At 37.9% G+C, this 16,220-nt stretch overlaps 1 protein-coding gene across 1 annotated transcript in view; it reads right to left on the bottom strand.

Moving 5' to 3' along the window:
* LOC105551256 (DNA damage-induced apoptosis suppressor protein) overlaps positions 1 to 16,220 on the bottom strand; it is a gene marked incomplete at its 3' end in the record, with an annotated part of 34,547 nt that overhangs the window by 12,491 nt on the left and 5,836 nt on the right. The window contains exons 3-4 of the mRNA XM_011996433.1: positions 8,431 to 8,530; positions 6,974 to 7,102 (exon numbers count right to left, since the gene is read on the bottom strand). Of these exons, the coding sequence (XP_011851823.1) occupies positions 6,974 to 7,086 (113 nt within the window). The remainder of the gene's footprint in view (positions 1 to 6,973; positions 7,103 to 8,430; positions 8,531 to 16,220) is intronic.

Below are 16,220 nucleotides of genomic sequence, written 5' to 3'. Positions count from 1 at the left end.
AAAAAAAAAAAAAAAAAGCAAAAACAAAAAAACCCAAGATACACAGGCAACAAATACCACGATGAATGCAATGGTACCTCAAATCTTAATACTAACATGGAATGTAAATGGCATAAATGTTCCACTTAAAAGATAAAGAACAGCAGAATGGATAAGAACTCACCAACCAACTATCTGCTGCCTTCAGAAGACTCACCTAACACATAAGGACTCACATAAACTTCAAGTAAAGAAGTGGAAAAAGGCAGTTCATGCAAATGGACACCAAAAGCAAGCAGGGGTAGCTATTTTTATATCAGACAAAAACAAACTTTAAAGCAACAGCAGTTAAAAGAGACAAAGGACATTATATAATGATAAAAGGCATCGTGCAACAGAAAAATATCACAATCCTAAACATTTATGCACCTAACACTGGAGCTCCCAAATTTATAAAACAATTACTAATAGACTTAAGAAATGAGATAGGGCCGGGCGCGGTGGCTCAAGCCTGTAATCCCAGCACTTTGGGAGGCTGAGACGGGCGGATCACGAGGTCAGGAGATCGAGACCATCCTGGCTAACACGGTGAAACCCCATCTCTACTGAAAAAAAAATACAAAAAACTAGCCGGGCGAGGTGGCGGGCGCCTGTAGTTCCAGCTACTCGGGAGGCTGAGGCAAGAGAATGGCCTGAACCCGGGAGGCGGAGCTTGCAGTGAGCTGAGATCTGGCCACTGCACTCCAGCCTGGGCAACAGAGCGAGACTCCGTCTCTCAAAAAAAAAAAAAAAAAAAAAAAAAGAAATGAGATAGACAGCAACACAATAATAGTGGAGGACTTCAATACTACATTGATAGCACTGACAGGTCATCAAGACAGAAAGTCAACAAAGAAAAAATGGATTTAAACCATGCCTTGGAACAAATGAACTTAACAGATATATACAGAACATTTCATCCAACAACTGCAGATTACACATTCTATTCAACAGCACATGGAACTTTCTCCAAGATAGACCATATGATAGGCCACAAAATGAGCCTCAATAAATTTAAGAAAATTGAAATCATATCAAGTACTCTCTCAGGCCACAGTGGAATAAACTGGAAATCAACTCCAAAACGAACCTTTCAAAACCATGCCAATACATGGAAATTAAATAACCTGCTCCTGAATGATCATTGGATCAAAAATGAAATCAAGAAGGAAATTAAAAAATTCTTCGAACTGAATGGCAATAATGACACAACCTATCAAAACCTCTGGATACAGCAAAGGCAACGCTAAAAGGAGAGTTCATAGTCCCAAATGCCTACATCAAATAGACTGAAAGAACACAAACTGACATTCTAAGGTCACACCTCAAGGAACTAGAGAAACAAGAACAAACCAAACCGAAATCCAGCAGAAGAAAGGAAATAACCAAGATCAAAGCAGAACTAAATGAAATTGAAACAAAAACAAATACAAAAGATATATGAAACCAAAAGCTGGCTCTTTGAAAAGATAAATAAAATTGATAGACAACTAGCAAGATTAACCAAGAAGAGAGAAAATCCAAATAACCTCATTAAGAAACAAAACGGGAGATATTACAACTAACACCACTGAGATACAAAAGATCATTCAAGACTACTGTAAACACCTTTACACAAGCTAGAAAACCTAGAAGAGACGGATAAATTCCTGGAAAAATACAACCCTTCTAGCTTAAATCAGGAAGAATTAGATACCCTGAACAGACCAATAATAAGCAGCAAGACTGAAATGGCAATTAAAAAATTACCAACAAAAGGCTGAGCGTGGTGCCTCACGCCTGTAATCCCAGCACTTTGGGAGGCTGAGGTGGGTGGACCACGAGGTCAGGAGATCGAGACCATCCTGGCTGACACCGTGAAATCCTGTCTCTACTAAAAATACAAAAACAAAATTAGCCGGGCATGGTGGCGGGCGCCTGTAGTACCAGCTACTCAGGAGGTTGAGGCGGGAGAATGGCAAGGGAGGTGGAGCTTGCAGTGAGCCGAGATCATGCCACTGCACTCCAACCTGGGCGACAGAGTGAGACTTCGTCTCAAAAAAAAAAAAAAAAATTAACAACAAAAAAAAGTCCAGGACCAGATGGATTCACAGCAGAATTCTACCAGACATTCAAAGAAGATTTGGTACCAATCCTTTTGACGCTATTCCACGAGATAAAGAGGGAATCCTCTCTAATTCATTCTATGAAGGCAGCATCACCCTAATACCCAAATCAGGAAAGGACATAAGCAAAAAAGAAAATTACTGCCCGATATCCTTGATGAACACAGACGCTAAAATCCTTAACAAAATACTAGTTAACTGAATCAAACAACATATCAAAAAGATAATCCACCATGATTAAATGGGTTTCATACCAGGGATGCAGGGACAGTTTAGCATAAATAAGTCAATAAATGTGATATACCACATAAACAGAATTTTAAAAACAAAAATCACATGATCATCTCAATAGATGCAGAAAAAGCATTCAACAAAAGCCAGTATCCCTTTATGATTAAAACTCTCAGCAAAAGTGGCATACAAGGGACATACCTCAATGTAATAAAAGCCATCTATAACAAACCCACAGCCAACATAACAATGAATGGGGAAAAATGGAAAGCATTCCCTCTGAGAACTGGAACGAGACAAGGATGCCCACTCTCACTATTCTTCTTCAACATACTACTGGAAGTCCTAGCCAATGCAATCAGACAAGAGAAAGAAAGAAAGGGCATCTAAATCAGTAAAGAGGAAGTCAAACTGTCACTGTTTGCTGATGATATGATTGTTTACCTTGGAAACCCTGAAGACTCCTCCAGAAAGCTGCTAGAACTGATAAAAGAATTCAGCAAAGTTTCTGGATACAAGATTAATATACACAAATCAGCAGCTCTTCTATACACCAACAGCGACCAAGCAGAGAGTCAAATCAAGAATTTAACTCCTTTTACAATAGCTGCAAAAAAACAAAACCAAAGACAAAAAACCAGACAAATAAATTTAGGAATATACCTAACCAAGGAGGCAAAAGACCTCTACAAGAAAAACTGCAAAACACTGCTGAAAGAAATCATGGACAGCACAAACGAATGGAAACACATCCCACGCTCGTGGATAGGTAGAATCAATATTGTGAAAATGACCATGCTGCCAAAAGCAATCTACAAATTCAGTGCAATCCCTACCACCACTATTCTTCAAAGAATTAGAAAAAAACAATTTTAAAATGCGTATGGAACCAAGACATAGCTGGCATAGCCAAAGAAAGACTAAGCAAAAAGAACAAACCTGGAGGTATCACATTACCTGATTTCAAACTATACTATAAGGCCATAGTCACCAAAACACCATGGTACTGGTATAAAAATAGGCACACAGGCCAATGGAACAGAATAGAGAACCCAGAAATAAACTCAAATACTTACAGCCAACTGATCTTTGACAAAGCAAACAATAGTGGGGAAAGGACACCCTTTTCAACAAACGGTGCTGGGATCATTGGTTAGCCACATGTAGGAGAATGAACCTTATACAAAAGCAACTCAAAATGGATTAAAAATCTAAGACCTGAAACTATAAAAATTTCAGAAGATAACATTGTAAAAACCCTTCTAGACACTGGCATACCCAAAAGCAAACGCAATAAAAACAAAGATAAATAGCTGGGACTTAATTAAACTAAAGAGCTTTTGCATGGCCAAAGAACAGTCAGCAGAGTAAACAGACAATCCACAGAGTGGGAGAAAATCTTCACAACCTATACGTCTGACAAAGGACTAATATCCAGAATCTACAATGAACCCAAACAAATCAGTAAGAAAAAAACAAACAATCCCATCAAACAGTAGGCTAAGGACATAAATAGACAATTCTCAAATGGCCAACAAAACATATGAAAAAATGCTCAACATCACTAATGATCAGGGAAATGCAAATCAAAATCACAATGCAATACCGCCTATTCCTGCAAGAATGGCCATAATCAAAAAATCAAAAAACAGTAGATGCTGGTGTGGATGCAGCGATCAGGGAACACTTCTACATTGCTGGCAGAAATGTAAACTAGTACAGCCACTACGGAAAACACTGTGGAGACTCCTTAAAGAACTAAAAGTAGAACTACCATTTGATCCAGCAATCCCACTACTGGTATCTACCCAGAGGAAAATAAGTCATTATGTGAAGAAGATACTTGCACACGCATGTTTATAGCAGCACAGTTCAGAATTGCAAAATCGTGGAACCAACCCAAATGTCCATCAATCAATGAGTGGATAAAGAAACTGTGGTGTGTGTGTGTGTGTATATATATGAGATGAACTACTACTCAGTCATAAAAAGGAATGAATTAATGGCATTTGCAGTGACCTGGATGAGACTAGAGAGTATTATTCTAAATGAAGTAACTCAGGAATGGAAAACCAAACACCATATGTTCTCACTGATATGTGGGAGCTACACTATGAGGACACAAAGGCATAAGAATGATACAATGGACTTTGGCGACTTCGGGGGAAGTGTGGGAGGGGGTGAGGGATAAAAGACTACAAATAGGGTGCAGTGTATACTGCTCGGGTGATGGGTGCACCAAAATCTCACAAAGCACCACTGAAGAACTTACTCATGTAGCCAAATACCACCTGTATCCCAATAACCTATGGGGAAAAAAAGATAAGCACCAGAAATTACGGATATAGTTTAAAAAAATTTTTGTGTCAATGTAGTATGTGCAGAAAACAGGTTATATTTCCATGGACTATGTTTCCACAGGCAAGGACTATGTGCCATGGGTTTTATATTCCAAAAGAGTCCTGTCACAAGTCCTTTCCCAGGGCATTTTAAGCTCTAAGAAAGACAGAGGAAGATGTCATTCTGAATACAAATTTCACTGCCAATTTGGAAGTAATATGGTGATTATGAAGGTAGACAGAATTCAGATTGTGTAGGCTTGAATATGTTTCTGCCCCTAACTAGCTGGCTGTGTGATGATTTGCGGTAAGTTACTTAACTTTTCCAAGCTTCAGTTGTCTCCTTTAAAGGCTGGCATTAACAACAGCATTCACTTTATAGGGCTGTTGTATTAAAAGATATAATGCCCACAAAGCTCCTAGCACAGTGCCTACTGTACAGTAAACACTCACTAATGTTATCTATTGGTATTACCAGTCTAAATAAGTAACAATGGCATTATTGTTCAACCTAAATTTTTGTTGCAGATTATCTTTAAAATAAATGACCAGAAAGAGTTTTAAAAATATTTTATATCTATATATTACTGATAATGTATCACACAATGTTCTAGGCATGTTATGTATATTAACCTATTTGATCCTTACAAGAACCTTACGAGGCAGATATCACTTTCCCCATTTTGAGGCTCAGATAATTACAGTGACTTGCCCAAGGCCACACAGCTGTAACGGCAGGGTTGTGATTTGAATCCAGGCAGTCAGCTCCAGAGAATTATGCTTTTAATCATGATAACATACTGCAATAAGGTAAAGTATACTTATAATAGATTATAATAATAATAGCTGCCACTTTGGAAATTCTAATATATGTTATGTATTCTACTAGAACATTTCTGTGCATTATCTCTAATTTACAATGATCCCATATTGTGGGTACCATGATCCCACCTTACAAATGAGTAATTAGACTCACAGAAGTTAAATATCTTGCCCTAGGTCACACAGTTAATGAGAGCCAGAGACTACATGCAACTCTGTTGTGTTCTCTGAAGCTTGAAATTGTTCCATTACAGTAAGTCCTCATTTAACATTAGTGATAGGTTCTTGGATACCGTGACTTTAAGCAAAACTACTTATAGCAGGTTCTCAAATAACATCATTATAACGTTGATGAGAAAAAAATTTGTTTCACTATACATCATTTTGCTTAAAGTTGCGGTGTCTTAGAATCCGACAACATTAAGTAAGGACTGTATACCACACTGCTTCTAAGTATAGATTCTGATGAAAGGCAAATAGCCCGTGGGTTTTAGTTGTTTCAAATGACAAGCAGGAACCTGACAATGGGTGAACCTAAGACAATCTAAACACTATCATGCTATCACTTATTCATTCGTCTAACGAACACTTGTTGAACATTTTCTATGAACTAAGCCTGAAGATGGATGCCAAGGATTTAATGATGAATAACACAAACAGGGTCTTTCTCTCAGAGCTTACAAACGAGTACTTGAGAGACTGGCTTAATAAAGGAACAGTGTGATAACTACTTCAAGGATTACTTAGAGTCTAGATATGAGTTAGAACTGCCCATCTCCCTTTGTGCCTCCCCATTCAATGCTAACTAGATAAAAAGACTAGTTAAGAATATTGCTGGCACACTACTCTTTCTTACATAGTTCTAGCTACTTACTAGTTATTCTTATCCTCTCTTCCATGCAGAGAGACAGTGTTCTGGAGAAACTTCAAACCTAACCTCTCATTTCTACTCTATAAAGATAAGAGGAAGACCTTAGGCTCTCAGGTATAGTTGGCTTGCATCTGAGCACCATAATAAAGAATTATATGCCAAACACCTTTCTAGTTGCTAAAGGATAGAAATTACTATAACATAGTCCCTGGTCTCAAGGAGTTTATTTATTTACATTAAAAACTATTCTAAGGATCATGCAAAAATAAACAAACAATAAACAAAAGCCTCCTGTATTATTCCCAGGGATATCCCAGAAATGGGTTAAGTTTTGTACCCAGTATTGGGACTTACTGAGAAGTTATTTTTCTTCAATGAGGCAAGCATTTAGCAAAGGACTTGACAGTAACTTAAAACTTTTCTCTAGTAATAGATGATTAGCAGTGAAATCTATTCTGGGATTTACAGAAGAACCAACTCCTGAGAGTTGTCCTGGTTTGGTAAATCTGGTCCTTGCCCTTGAGCCATAGGAAATCTACAGTGTGCACTTGTATTTCCTCTCTCACCCGTACAGACTTTACTTTTACCTTTTGGAGACCAGGATTATCCTAGAGAAGCACTTCTGACATGATGGATATATAAAACCTGAATTCTGGAGAGCAAGTACTGAGGCTAGAAGAAATTTTCTTCTTCTATTCATGTGTTCACACCGTGGCCTGCAAAACAAAATAGTCATTGGGATGACTAGCAAATCTTTCATTACAGCGCATATTCATTTCTTAGGAAAATCACAACCTCTACTGCAAAGCTAATAGATGTCATGTGTTTCACTTTCAAAGTGAAGGTGGTATCAATGTATTGGAAAATTAATTCTTTTTCTACTTAAAATATTAACAGGAAGAAAATCAGATTTAAAACAGTGTGGTTTAAGCAAATTCTTGTATCCTGTTTCTTAATAAATGCTCTATCCCAGTAATTCAGGAAAGATGTCATTTAGCTTCTTCACACCTTTACAAGAAGATACAAAACTTGTGTCTGCCATCAATACAAAGGGAACTACAGGTTGAGCATCTTGAATCTGAAAGTCCAAAACCCAAAATCTGAAATGTTTTGAGTGCCACCATGATGGCACAAATAAAAATTCCACACGTAAGTACTTAACACAAACTTTGTTTCATGCACTAAATTATTAAAATAATTGTGACTGGGCACGGTGGCTCATGCCTATAATCCCAGCACTTTGGGAGGCCGAGGCGGGTGGATCACCTGAGGTCAGGAGTTCGAGACCAGCCTGGCCAACATGTTTTCTCTACGAAAAATACAAAAATTAGCCAGGCATGGTGGTGAATGCCTGTAATCCCAGCTACTCAAGAGGTTGCAGCAGCAGAATTGCTTGAACCTAGGAGGCGGAGGTTGCAGTGAGCTGAGATTGCACCATGGCACTCCAGCCTGTGCGACAAGAGCAAAACTCCATCTAAAAAAAAAAAAAAAAAGTATTGTATAAAATTACCTTCAGGCTATGTGTAAAAGATGTATATAAAACATAAACAACTTTTATGTTTAGATTTGGGTCTCATTCCTGTATCTCATTAATTGTATGCAAATATTAAAAAATGCAAAATTCACAAGACTTCTGGACCCAAACATTTCAGATAAGGTATATTCAATCTGTACACGAACTTATATGAATCTTTTAAAGAACCTAAATTGGTGGAAATGGTTCTTTTTTAGCTGAAATATCGTTTTATTAGATTTCAGTGTGCTCATTTTATACATCTTGAAGAGAAAAGAAGACTTCAGATTTTGTAAACAGAAAAAGCAAAATGTTACATGTCAAATGATAGCTCAAAGTGTTTTAATATCCTTGTATAAAACACACCAGGAAGGCCAAGGGTGGTGGCTCATGTCTGCAATCTCAGCACTTTGGGAGACTGCGGTGGGGGGCGATCACTTGAGCCCAGGAGTTTGAGGGAGACAACAAACATAGGGAGACACTGTCTCTACAAAAAATATAAGAGAATTAGCTGAGTATGGTGGCACGTACCTGTAGTACCAGCTGCTTGGGAGGCTAAGGCAAGGGGATCAAGGCCATAGTGAGCTATGATGATGCCATGGCACTCCAGCCTGGGTGATAGAGCAAGACCCTATCTCCAAATAAACAAAAAAATCAGAGGAGTAAAATAATAAAATACAGACATACCTCATTTTATTATGCTTCACTTTATTAAGCTTCACAGATATTGCATTTCTTTTTTTTTTTTTTTTTTTTTTTTTTTTTTTTACAAATTGAAGGTTTATGGTAACCCTGTCTCAAGCAAGTCAATTTTTCCAGCGGCATGTGCTCACTTTCCACCTGTCACATTTTGGTAATTCTCACAATATTTCAAAAGTTTTCATTTTTATTATATCTGATGGTGACTTGTGATCAGTGATCTTTGATGCTACTATTGTAATTGTTTTGGGGCACCACAAACTGCACCTGTATAAGACGAATTTAATCTATAAATGTGTATTTGACTGCCCCGCCATCTCTCTCCCTCTTGTTGGGTCTCCCTATTCTGAGATACAACAATATTGAAATTAGGCCAGTTATTAACCCTACAATGACCTCTAAGTGTTCAGGTGAAAGGAAGAGTCACATGTCTCTCACTTTAAAACAAAAGACAGAAATAAAAATTAAGGTTAGTGAGGAAAGCATGTTGATAGCCGAGATAGACCAAAAGTTAGGTTTCTTGTGCCAAACAGCCAAGTTGGGAATGCAAAGGAAATGTTACTGAAGGAAACTAAAAGTGCTACTCCAGTGAACACATAAGTAAGAATGTAAAACAGCCTTTTTGTTGATATGGAGAAAATTTTAGTGGTCTGGATAGAAGATCAAACGAGCCACAACATTCCCTTAAACGAAAGCCTAATCCAGAGTAATACTCTAATGCGCTTCAATTCTATGAAGGCTGAGAGAGGTGAGGAAGCTGCAGAAAAAAATGCTTGAAGCTAGCAAAGGCTGGCTCTTGAAGTTTAGGAAAAGAAGCCATCTCCAAAACATAAAACATAACTTGCTGCAAGGTAAAGCAGCAAGCGCTGATGTAGAAGCTGCAGAAAGTTATCCAAAAGATCTAGCTAAGATAACTAGATCTTAACTAGTTAATGATGGAGGCTACACTAAACAACAGATTTTAAATGTAGACACAACAGCCTTATATGGGAGGAAAATGACATCTAGGACTTTCATAGCTAGAGAAGTCAGCGCCTGGCTTCAAGGCTTGTCAGCACCTGGCTGCAAGGCTTCAAAGAACAGGCTAACTCTCTTATTAGGGGCAAATGCAGCTGGTGACCTGATATTGATGCCAGTGCTCATTTGCCATTCCAAAAATCCTGCAGCCCTTAAGGATTATGCTGAATCTACTCTGCTTGTGCTCTAGAAATGGAAGAATAAAGCCTGGATGACAGCACATCTGTTTATAGCATGATTTACTGAATATTTTAAGCCCACTGTTGAGACCTATTGCTCAGAAAAAAAGATTTCTTTCAAAATATTAATGCTCATTGACAATGCACCTGGTCACCCAAGAGCTCTGATGGAGATGCACAAGGAGACTGATATTATTTTCATGCCTATTAACACATCCATTCTCTACCCATGGATCAAGGAGTCATTTTGACTTTCAAGTCTTATTATTTCAGAAACACATTTCCTAAGGCCATAGCTACCATAGATAATGCTTCTTCTGATGGATCTAGGCAAAGTAAGTTGAAAATCTTCTGGAAAGGTTTCACTACGCTAGACGCTAATAAGAACATTCATGATTTATGGGAGGAAGTCAAAATATCAACACTAATTGGAGTTTGGAAGAAGCTGATTCCAGTCCTCATGGATGACTTTGAGGGGTTCAAGCTTTCAATGGAGGAAGTGACTGCAGATGTGGTGGAACAGCAAGAAATCTAGAATTAAAAAGTGGAGCCTGAAGATGTGACTTAATTGCTGCAATCTCATGATAAGGCATGAACTTATGAGGAGTTGCTTTTTTTGGATAAACAAGAGAGTAGTTTCTTGATATGGAACCTGCTCCTGGTGAGGGTGCTGTGAACACTGTTGAAATGACAACAAAGGATTTAGAATATTCCATAAGCTTAGTTGATAAGCAGTGGCAGGGTTTGAGAAGACTGACTCCAATTCTGAAAGAAGTTCTACTGTGGGTAAAACGCTATCAAACAGCACTACATGGTATAGAAAAATCTTTTGTGAAAGGAAGAGTCAATGCAGCAAACTTTAATGTTGTCTTATTTTAAGAAATTGCCTCTGCAACCCCAACCTTCAGCAACCACCACCCCAAGCAGTCAGCAACCATCAACACTGAGGCAAGACCCTCCACCACAAAAAATGATGACTCATTGAAGGCTCAGATGATCATTAACATTTTTCAATAATAAAGTGTTTTTAAATTAAGATATGTATTTTTTAGACATAATGCTATTGCATACTTAGACTATAGCATAGTGTAAACATAACTTTTATTAATATATGCACTGGGAAACCAAAAAATTTGTGACTCACTTTACTGCAATATTTGCTGTATTGCAGGGGTCAGAAACCCAATCCACAATATCTCCGAGGTATGCCTGTAGCGATGTTCTCTTTATACTTTCTTTTTAAAAATTCAGCCTGGGCAACATGGTGAGACCTCATCTCTCCAAAAAACAAAAAAAAGGTTAGTTGGGCATGGTGGTATGAGCTTGTGGTCCCTGCTACTTGGGAGGCTGAGCTGGGAGGATCGCTTGAGCCCAGGAGATAAAGACTGCAGTGAGCTGTATTCATGGCATTGCACTCCAGTCTGGGTAACATAGTGAGACTTTTCCTCAAAAAAAAGAAAAAGAAAAAAAGAAAAAAAAAATTAAAAGGTTGATATGTGGCAGAGTGTGGTGGCTCACGCTTATAATCCCAGCACTTTGGGAGGCCAAGGTGGGCACATCAACTGAGGTCAAGAGTTTGAGCCAGCCTCCCCAAAATGGTGAAACCCCGTCTCTACCAAAAATATAAAAAATTAGCCTGGTGTGGTGGTGTGCACCTGTAATCCCAGCTACTCAGGTGGCTGAGGCAGAATTGCTTGAACCTGGGAGGCAGAGGTTGTAGTGAGCCAAGATCATGCCACTGCACTCCAGCCTGGGCGATAGATCTCTTTGAGGCTCTGTCTCAAAAAAAAAAAAAAAAAGGTTGGTTGGTTTACTAATTTTTTAAATGGATTAGCTTATTTATAACATAAAATACACGCCTTACAACAAAGGTCTTTGTAACTGTTTGAGATAAAGCTGTATTAAGAAACTTTCATTTTTAAGCACATGGCAAAAGCTTTCAATTCTGAAATGGGTGATACTGTTTTTGACACTGGCATCAGCAAACCGACAAAGTGGAGGTCACTCGTTTTAAAAGAGTAGAATCTTTTTGGTATAGTACTCCATAAAGATGATCACAAACATAGAAATGTGGTGACTATGTAAGAGAGATGTTAAAGTGATACTAATCCTGTTAGTCAATCAAAATAACATGTCTATAAAAATAAAATCTTGCCACCTAAGATAATAAGATGGAAATTTGCAAAGATGAAAGATAAATAATTTACATAAGTCACTGATCTGTATAAATTAAAGGGAGCATAGAAAAGAGAAGGCTAATCCTAATTTTTTGCTATCCTTGTTGGGATTCTTATGTATACATTAGTAAGGTTCTGCCAAAAGCCGATTATGTATTCCTAGATTTGGTTATCACCTTAGGCTACATGGCAATCTCAAAGGACACGGTAGGGTAGGGAATATACGATACAAATGAAAGGCAGAAAGAAAGGTCAAAGAAAAGTGCCATTATGAATGCTAAAATCTCAAATTCCTTGCCATTGCAACTGTCAAAAGACAAAATTACAACAATTTTGCGAAAGATCTTAATTGGCTTTATTTATGATTCTGTCAGAGGTGTTTGAACAAAAGCAACTCCATCTTGTCTAGAGGGCGGGTAAAATGAAGCTGAGACATACTGGGCTGAATTCCCAGACGCTTAAGGCATTCTAAGTCATAGGATGAGATATGAGGTCGACACAAAATACAGGTTATAAAGACCTTGCTGATAAAACAGGTTGCAGTAAAGAAGCCAGCTAAAACCCACCAAAACCAAGATGGTGACGAGGGTGACCTCTGGTTGTCCTCATTGCTACACAGCCACCAGCGCCATGACAGTTCACAAACACCATGGCAACATCAGGAAGTTACCATATATGGTCTAAAAGGAGGAGGCACAAATAATCCCCTCTTGTTTAGCATACCATCAAGAAATAACCATAAAAATGGGCAGCCAGCAGCCCTCGGGACTGTTCTATGTCTTTTATTCCTTTACTTTCCTAGTAAACTTGCTCTCACTTTATGGATTCACCCTGAATTCTTTCTTGCGCGAGATTGAAGAACCCTCTCTGGGGGTCTGGATTGGGACCTCTTTCCTGTAACAGTTCTAGAATCGGGAAATACTTTATTCCATAAAATACAGTAAGTGTCCCAAGGGGCAGAGCAGAGAAGTTTGGTTTTATAGACAGAGAAGGGCTGAAGAAAGTAGAAACAAAGAACAAAAAGCAGCTTAGTCATTTCAGAGGTACTTTCCTCCTAAACTGGGAACAGAGGGACAGAAAAATACAGGAATAATTGGTTGACATAAGCCTACTTTTTGTTGTAAGCATCAAAGGCAGAGCGAACTTCATTGTCATGACAACTGAAACTGGCATGTGTGGGAAATTTGGTTATTTCTCTCTACTGAGTTCTAGGAAGATCAGATAAAAATGTAGTTTTGATTTGGTGAGGTGGAACTTTAAGTATAAATGTCTCTATTTTGATTTTTAGTCAGGTCTACTGGGGCCTAGTGCACGAGCTTAGTCCAAAACAAAGGCCTCCTATAACTTTTAGTTAACACAACAATGGTGTAATGTCAACAAGGGCATCATCCCTCCACATTCTAAAATCTAATTTAGCGTAGGGTTTAGTATAGAGGTATACCTACCTGTGAGTTAGAGGAGCTAAAATAGCATAAAGTTCACTCCTGAACATGCTGTCTCTTACCTGCTTAAAATCCTGTTATTTAGAATGAAGCCTCAATATCTCACAATGGTCTGTGCAGCCCTGGGTTAGCTAGATCTTGCCAATCCCTGACCTCACTTAATACCACTCTCCTTCTTAATCACTGTATTTCAAGCCATGCTGGCCTTCTTTCTGCTCCTCAAGCATACCAAACAATTCCCTTCTCAGGCTTTTGTGCTTACTGTTCTCTTTGGCTAGGATATTCTTCCCTTAGGTCTTGGAATAGTCGGTTCTTTATCATCCTTCAATCTGTAACTCTGTTATCCCCTCAGAGAGCCCCACTTTAGCTCAAGTAGAATCCTCCTTCCTCTTAGTTTCTATGGCATCTTCTGTTTTATCCTTCATGGTACTAATCGTGCTGGATAGTCATCCTGTATACGTCTTTGCTTACTTATTTTTGTTCGTTCTACCCATCACTAGCCTAAGTTTCATAAAGATGGGGACCTAGTCTACCCTGTTCTCTACTGTAACCCCAGTGCTTAGAACAGTGCTCAGCACACAGTAAGTTCACAATAAATATTTATTGAATAGGGCCAGGTGTGGTGGATCAGGCCTATAATCCCAGCACTTTGGGAGGCCAAGCTGGGAGGATTGCTTGAGCCCACCAGTTTGAGACCAGCCTGGGCAACACGGTAAGAACTCTGCAAATAATAAAAAATATTAGCTGGGCATGGTGGTGCACTCTTGTATTCCAGCTACTCAGGAGGCGGAGGTGGGAGGATCACTTGAGCCTGGGAGATTGAGGCTGCAGTGCACAGTGATTGTGCCACTGCACTCCAGCCTGAGCAACAGAGACTAGTCTCAAAACAAAATTTATTGCACGAATGAAGAACTATAAGCAGAATTTTGCAATTCAAGAAAATTTTTATAATAGAGTAGGCATATGCCATATGATACCATAATTTTCTTCCTATTTCATTTGAAGTTCCCCTAAAAAATCTTTCTTTATTAACAAAGAGAATGGCTTTTCTTTTTTTCTACACCATATACTATTGTACCTCTGTAGTCCTACCATTTGTTTTGTCTATTGTAGTGTATTGTCTATTTGGTTTTATTCTCCCTAATGCCTATTCTCTTAACTTTCTTTTTGCTCTTTATGTGCTAGTAATTTATGCCAAGGGAAACAATCTGAGTTGTGTTCCTTGCTTCCCCACTCCCACAGTATGTTTCACATTTCTATGCCTTTGTTTTTTTCCATTCTTCTCTTTAAAATGCTCTTTCATTCTCCTGGTAATGCTTATTCTTCTTTAAGATCCTTCTTAGAAGTCTTCTTTTCTAGAACGTTTTCCCAGAAGTTAAATTACTCTTTAATTCATCACATGCCACATTATATTAAATTTATCTGTTCAATATGGTTTGTTTTTCCTGGACCCAGAGTAAGATCTTAGAAGGACTATCTGTTTATATCTTCAGTGCCAAGCTCAGAAATTGTTCATCTGAACTTCAGATATTAATCTTCTTCATGAGTTGCAGTTCCTCTTCCTAAGCCACAATTTTGTCACTTAGCGTTAAAAACACAATTTTACCAAATCATAAAATTATCTTATATTTGTATACGAAGTACACAGACTAGTTTCATATGTAGTACCTTATTTAATACTTATTTTAATCATTACTTACGTCTTCTCCTCACTTCTAATATTTTTACTTGTGTTCATATTGTGAGCAGAGACTATTTTCTTTAGGGCTCTAAAACAGAATTTTATATTGTACCACAACAATATGGGCATTCATCAAATCGTATTCTTTACACAATTGCTATTCAAACTTTAGGAAATGGAATAAACTTGTAATATGACTCGTACACTGGGCTAAGTGAAAATAACATACTGTCTGTCCTAAAAAAATTTGTTAATTGGGCAGACAACTCATCAATAAGTGAAAAACTTAAATAAGCAGGAAATTTTGGATTCATTTCTAAATTAATTGTGCCAGCACTTATTACTATACTTTTAAAGGAAGGTTGGTTACATTGTTTTTATTTAAGGGTTTATTGCCCTCTAGTGGATCAAATGAGTAAGTCTAAAAATCTATAAAAACAGCAAATTTGAGAACTGTAATGAAAGGGGTCATTAGTATTTTTATTATTTGTATTTCACCTGGTGAACCCCAGAAACTGGCGAAAAGGCTTCCCATTTATTGTCTGTTGGACAATAACAGAATAAGATGCTTTCAGACAGTTAATATTAATTAATTTCCTTTGGTGTTTTCATAGTATTTCCTTCATACTTGCCACCTAGTTTATTATTGTATTTATTTATTTATTTATTTGCCTAGGCTCTGGGGTGTTTTTAGAGTTTGTTTTATTTTTCTGTCTCTCTCTACTGCATGACTTGCAGTATAGTGGATGCATGTCTGATGAATAATTGAATGAAACACCAGGAATAAGTAAACACTAAAATTAGGAAGGCAGGATGACACACTTGGGAACAATTTCATATGTGGTATCTTTTGGAGTTTATCTTTCTTCTAACATTTATTGGGAAGGATGGTGATATCGTATTACATTTCTTTCAGCTCCATCACAGCAAACCATATCCCCATTTAATATGCTAACATATTTATTTATTCATCAGTTATTAATTGTGCAGCTGCTAAATGCTGGGGGGGAGAGCGTGATTGATGGACAAACAGACAAGGTCCCTACCTAGTCAATAGACTTACTGTCTAGTGTAAGAGTCAGACATTAAATAATCACACAAAAAATTTACCTGCAATTCTGGCAAA

Source organism: Mandrillus leucophaeus, unplaced genomic scaffold, assembly GCF_000951045.1.
Source record: "Mandrillus leucophaeus isolate KB7577 unplaced genomic scaffold, Mleu.le_1.0 Scaffold512, whole genome shotgun sequence".
Classification (NCBI taxonomy): domain Eukaryota; kingdom Metazoa; phylum Chordata; class Mammalia; order Primates; family Cercopithecidae; genus Mandrillus; species Mandrillus leucophaeus.
This window is presented reverse-complemented; position numbering and strand designations above follow the sequence as displayed.